Source organism: Myripristis murdjan, chromosome 22 (genome assembly GCF_902150065.1).
Source record: "Myripristis murdjan chromosome 22, fMyrMur1.1, whole genome shotgun sequence".
NCBI classification, from domain to species: domain Eukaryota; kingdom Metazoa; phylum Chordata; class Actinopteri; order Holocentriformes; family Holocentridae; genus Myripristis; species Myripristis murdjan.
In genome coordinates this window covers 13,991,213-13,997,797 of record NC_044001.1, presented here as the reverse complement: position 1 = coordinate 13,997,797, position 6,585 = coordinate 13,991,213, and the positions used below count along the sequence as shown (strand labels likewise).

At 44.6% G+C, this 6,585-nt stretch overlaps 1 protein-coding gene across 1 annotated transcript in view; it reads right to left on the bottom strand.

The window, feature by feature from the left end:
* Positions 1–6,363, bottom strand: part of ythdf2 (YTH N6-methyladenosine RNA binding protein F2) — an 8,840-nt gene extending 2,477 nt beyond the window's left edge. Inside the window, exons 1-4 of the mRNA XM_030044435.1 lie at positions 6,145–6,363; positions 5,895–5,919; positions 4,551–4,630; positions 1,321–3,018 (exon numbers count right to left, since the gene is read on the bottom strand). Of these exons, the coding sequence (XP_029900295.1) occupies positions 1,321–3,018; positions 4,551–4,630; positions 5,895–5,919; positions 6,145–6,171 (1,830 nt within the window). The 5' untranslated portion in view covers positions 6,172–6,363. The remainder of the gene's footprint in view (positions 1–1,320; positions 3,019–4,550; positions 4,631–5,894; positions 5,920–6,144) is intronic.
* Between the last annotated feature and the right edge of the window lie 222 nt (positions 6,364–6,585).

Genomic DNA, 6,585 nt, shown 5'->3' with positions numbered 1-6,585 from the left:
GACACTGTATGGTCAAAATGAAGCTATGTGACCATTGCTTACATGTTGTGTGCCAGTAAGGAAAACAGCAGGGGAAAAAAACAAAACAAAACAAACAAAAAAAAAACAATTCAACAAGTGAAATACCAAACTGGGCAAGGGGAGCTACTCCTGATTTAGGACTGGATACAACTGAACAGCCTAGCGAGCATATATGTTGAAGTCTTAAAAAAAAAAAAAAAAAAAAAAAAAAGCACAAAACTCCAATCTTTTACAAAAAAATAAATGACAGATTTTCAAAGTTGTATCTTTGAAGATGTAACTAGACTGAGGCATCTGCATGACCGATACATTGATGGCAGAATGACTATAGTTTCATTAAGTTTTTTTTTTTTTTTTAACCCAACTGTTCATGGTTTACTTGCAATCCACAAGCAAAAAGATTTGCACCCCCCCCCCCCCCCCCCCCCCTTTAAGTACACAGGTAGAGTTTTAAATAAATAAATAAAAGATAGAGGAAAAAAACAAACCTTTTCTCTAACACCAAGTGGCTTAATTTCTTTTTTTTTTTCATGAAGAGGGACAAATCTAGGGAAAGTGTCTCAGAACACCTAATACAACTGTGCCAATGTTAATCAGTAACTCTTCCCCACTCCACAAACTACACTTGCACCTCAACAAATTAAAAATCCATGAGATGTGCAAACAAGCGTCACTTACATTAAATGTGTTGTGCAATACATATTAGCCATTTACATTTTTTTTTTCATTCCATGGGTGGATGGTGAAAGGTTACAGCTTTAAGTCATATTGTAAGATATGTAAAAGAAATCTAAGAATATGCTGGATATATGACCTGTACTGTTGAGAACAGAATAGAGGCCAACAAAATGTATTACTAATCAGTAAATATCTCATGCATTCAACTGAATATTACTAAGAGGATTTCCACCTTCCATTTGTTTTTTTTGTTTTTTTATGAAGATAAAAAAGCAAAATGTTACCTCAGTGTTATGTAATTCTACAGTTAGGGGACATTCAATTTCATAAGACGGCAACAAGTGTAAGACTGCAGCAACAACAACAAAAAAGTAACACACCATTACAATAAGCTGATGAGAAAAAAACAAAAAACAACCATATTGAGTTCTGAGAACATGTTCACAATTCAGCTGTAATACATGGAAATCCCCCTGTATTCCTTACAATGTTAACTAAGAACATGCACACACATCAAGCTTCATAGAGTGCATCTACTGCAGCATAAGTTTCCAAATCACATACAAAGTTTGGTTTTTCATGATTATTTTAATCATTCATTCACTGAAGACAATTTGTTACCTTTTTCACACACTCCTCCTCTTCCTGGCGCTTCTCGTAGTGAGAGAAGTCATCGAAGATGGAGGTGGTGTGTTTGTATCCAGCGATGATCTTCAGCACCTGCCTGGCCTTGTCCAATGGCACCTCCTGCGTGTCCCGAGAGTTGGTCACTGGCTTGTTCTCGTTGTTCTCCAGTCGAATGTGCCTCAGCTGGCTGTTGGGAACGTCCTTTACAAAAATCCAGCGCACATCAAAGCGACCCTTCCACTTGTCCTGTGACCACACGCCAGCACAGGTGTTGTAGTCCACAGGCGAGCGCATCTCTGCGACGCCACAGAAGTGGCCGCTCCCGTTGACGCTGAAAAGAAGATAAAGTGGGCCTTTGCCACCCAGCGAACGGTAAGCTGTGTCGAGCCGCTTGTTGCCATGCTCCGTGCTGCACCAGATGTTGTACTTGATGGAGCGGTGGATGTCGTCCTCAGAGTAGCTCTTGATGATGAACACACGGCCCTGCTTGGGGTTCCAGTCAAAGTCCTTCGGGTTGTAGTTGTTGACCATGCGCAGCTTCTCCAAGACTGGGTGAGGCTCGGAAGGGACCCCTGGAACCACTCCCACACCTGAAGAGGTGGGAGGGGACTGGCCCGTACCACCCCCACCAGCATCCCCAAACCCATTGGCCCGGTTCCGCGGAGGGACCCAGCGAGTGGGTTGAGAGGGCTGCTGCTGTTGGGCTGGGGGAGGAGGGGGACCCTGGGAGAGAGACGGTGGGGGCATTTGAGCCATCCCTGGCTGCCCATTGGGTGGAAGTTGATGCTGGCCCATCTGGGCAACAGGAGGGACCAACTGTCCATTGCTGAGGGGCAGTTGTGGGGTCCCCCCAGCAGTAGCTCCAGGCTGGGGGGAGGCCTGATTGGGCGGCTGCCCATTGCTGGGGATAGAGGGCACCTGCTGAGGGGTGGCAGCTTTAGGCATGGTACCCTTGTTGTCCCAAGTGCCGATGTCCATGTTGTGTTTGATGGGCGGAGGAGGCAAATTGGCACCAGCCATGCCGCCCTTGGTTTTCAGCTTGGGTTGAGGCTTGGCTGGCTTGCTGGCAATATCTGCCCAGGAGGCGGGCTTGGCAGGGGCAATAGAGACAGGGGGCATGCTGGGGGGTCCTACAGATGATACAGGGCCAAGTGGGCCCCCACCAGGTAAGCCAGAGCCGACCACTTTAGGAGCCATGTCCCCACTACCACCAGGGGCAGCACCACCTATCTTAAGCCCTGCCATGCCCTGGTCAAGGCTGTTCATACCAGGTGCCTTGTTGAGGGGTTCATTGGCAGCAGGGGCAAATGGAGACTGTCCATCAATCATAGCACCACCGAGTGAGCTGGGGGCGTAGGCATAGCTGCTGCTGTAGCCAGAGCTCTGCGGTGTGCCCGACTGTCCCTGAGAGCTGCTATTGCCCCACGCCGAGAAGTCGATGCCACTAGGGAAGAAGTTGAAGCCGTGCTGGCCCAGGAAAGGGTTGCTCCCAAGGGGGCCTGGCTGGCCAAACATAGCGTCCGGGAGGTAGTGGGGCTCTCCATTGCTCAGCTGTCCATAGGAGGCCAGGTAAGGCATAGGAGGGTCTCCACCAGTGGACCATGCTGCCTCGTTCAGGGAGTAGGAAAATCCTATGGAGGGGCTGTAGTAGCTGGGCATGTACGAGTCCGACATGGCCGTATAGGCATTGCTCTAGATGGAAAAAGATTATGGTTCAGTTACAAGCTATATATAAAAAACAGAACAAGGAAGCACAGTTTCCTCATACAGATTAACTGATGACAGATATGATACTAGCAAATTCTAAATGGTCTATAGTGGTCAATAAGCAACTGCATATGGCAGTCAGATAGGAATAATGTGGTGCTGTGTGGTTAACAACTGACTATTCAAATATGGTCACTATTTTTTATACTAATGAGATTCATTTATAGTATAGTGTATTAATCTTCTGTTTGTGACAATACCTTGCCTAATCCTGCCAATTTCCTAAGTGAAAAAACATCAACAAATCCCTTGAGGGGTAAGCACAATGGAGTGACTAATATTCTGATCCAACATCAGGAAGACAAGAACTGCAAAAGTTGATCTGTTTTGGGAATGATATGGTGCATACGCCAATTGATCAATACTCTGTTGCACATCTGGGCTATTCACATATACCTTGTGCCTCATGCATGCTGGGATAGGCTCCAGCCCTGATAATAACATTTTCAATTTTGAGTGGGCACATGTAAATGCCATATCCCATTTACAGTAACAATTATAAGCCCACATCCCAATTATGCTTCCTGGCCAAAGATATGTATATTGACTGTAAGACTCTGGCATATAATCACCATATCCTGATGGGTGTTGGGTTTGGCAAACAGTGTAAATGCCATTTCCATGGGGTAACAAGCATCAAAATAGTGTACCACGCATAAACAAACAGGGGGAACATGACTATCTCTGTCTACACAGGTATATCAAACAGCTTACTGTCTGCTCTTGTTTGCTGTCGGCCTAAATGTTATATCCAGACTAAGACTTCATCTGGGATATGGCTTGTATCTGGAATATTAATGTGCATGTCAATGCACCCAATGATGCAGATAATACTTGTGAACTCTAAATGACACTCCGATAAATGAACTGTGAAAGCTGTTCAACAGTAACTGCACCGTATTTTCCAGTATCCTATTACTTGGAACCAATTACAAACAGTTATGACACACTGTAAATGGTTTATTGTGTTACTTTTTGAGCAACACCATAAGTACTAGTGCACAGATGTTAGCCATCTGAAGGAACAGGTTATTGAGTAGTTTTACCTAGATTTGATATTTCAAAAATCTAGGTCAATATAATCTTCATAGATAAAGAGTGGACTGGTGAAACCATGCTGGAAGTTTAATAACATTATATTTCAACTATCAGCTCCATTTCAGTCATGAAACACACATAGGGGGAGACAGACTAAAAAAGTTTAAATGGATACAAGAGACATGGACTGTACAGAAGTTGGTGGAAGTGATAGCAAATGCCTTCAAAGTTAGTACATTTAATGTTTAATTTCACACATGTCAACCTGATACTAGACTTCAGTTAACAGAGTATGATATAAAGGCGAATAACATCTTGCTTCAGATGTTATCTACACTTAAGAGTGTAAACCATACGTTGCTGCATTATGAGAAAACTTTCAAATGAAAAGGAGCTACAGCCCAAATGATAAATCTCACCTGTCTGGCCTGAGTATTCAGGTAAGGCTCGAACTCATCATCATTCAAAGTATCCTTTTGGGTCACAGCTCCGTTTTGCACTGAAAGAAAAAATGCATGAATGTGAACAGAGTTACAAAATTTTGCACAACTTCAGAGATTAAGGGGGGCGATAAATTTGGTGATGCATTATCTTGGTCTTCACAAGCACTCATTACATCATTACTGTTCACTGAAAAGACTTTCATAGAAAAGCAGAGCTAAGCATGATAAGACATCCTTACTAAAACCGCACATGTGCTAATTACACTGTGTGAACTCGCACAATAATTAAGAAGAATCGGTTCCTGGTGTATGAACTGCTGGTGGCACTGGAAGACAGTAGCACGAATTTACTACCAAGTAATAAAGGCTTTCACACTTGATGCGAGTTAAGTAGAACATAACAGGGAAAATGTAAGGTGTTTATTGGTAGAAGATGGTAAGATCACAGACAGCCAGTCCAGGTCTGTCGTGTCTTGGGAAAACGGCTCAGCAATTCAACAGTGTGTCGGTGACACAGTTTGTAATAACAGTCGTTGATAGCGTTTTGGATATGACAACGCTGCCTACACCTTTTTACATTTTACACCAGCACACAGGCACACACATGAGGTAACGTTACCCGGTTGGACTGGCAGGATAACGAGTAAGCGGGGGTCTCATTTGGATACAGGAAAAGCATGTCGGAAGACGTGTCATTTTCAGGTTAGAGTAGCCAGCAGCTAACGTTAGCATGCTAGCTAGCCGCATGCACTGCGCTGCGTCTTCATGTTAACGAGCGCCAAGAGTCCTTTCATCATGACGGACCAGGCTAGCGTTAGCTGACTGCCCACTTTGCTGGACTGCTTTTGGCAAAACGTAACGCGAAGTATTAACTCGGCGTGGCGAAAATGTTTCAGAGTTGCCGATATTCACAAACTGAGTGACGCGAGTTTGCTGTCGAGGCTTTATTTGGAGTATAAAATGTCTAAATTTAAACCAGGAAAAGGATGTTGGCGTGTATCATGCTGCCATGTAACGTTAGCCAGCACCCCTTAGCTAGCTGGGATCTTTACATGAGACATTTCCAGGCAGCAATGGGAGCTCTCTGGTGGTGGGTAAACTGTTGAAAATGTACTGTTAAACCATAATGTTAAGTTCGTGGTTCCCTGCGAGGACAAATACGCGTGAAAGCCACAAAACACACAGCGCGATTGACTGGCCTGTTTGCTAACTTGCTAACAGACCATCGCATCAGCGCACACAATATTTTCCAAGCGCACCGCACGCAAAAGATCCGCATTTCCTCAGACGAACTCGATGTTAGCAAAGGTCTGTCCTTACCTTTATTTGCTTGGCCTTTCGGTCTCTGGATTGGGTCCAGGTGATTCATGAAGGTTTGATTTACGAGAAGAGAGGAAGGGGAAAAAATAGATGAAGAGATATATTTTCACCAGTCAGTCCCTTTAGCAGGTGGTCAGGCCTACTGCACTGCTGAGCCAGAGCCGCTGCCTCTGTGCTAAGCTATCCTCGCTAGCCGTCGCGATGCTGAGAATTTGGCCCTCGTAAATGTTCAGCAAGTTCCTTCCTTTACCTGTTCAAGAAGGCTGCTGGCTGACATGTCTTTACCCCGTGGAGCCTGTGGAACTATATTTGTCTCTAAATAAAAGCGGCGGGGTAGAGAAATTGACTAGCTATAGAAGAGTTTTGCCAAGTGCCCCTATCTCTCTACAGAGCCTGGTTTCTACACAATGGCGGGCTGCAGTTCGCCTGACAGACTTCTCAACATGGCTGGGCGGCCCTCGTCAAACCACGATTATATTTATCAACAGCGGACGTGCGTCCCCTACTGGCGCGGAGGAGACAACGTTACTCGTGATGCCTAACATGCCAGTTGAAGTGTAAACTGATTGAAACAATCCGGCTTAGAAAATATCTACATTTATTTATTCATTCATTCATTCTATGTGCATTTTACGATGCGATGTTCAAATCACAGCTGTAGCCCACATTATATTTAATAATAGTTGGCAGG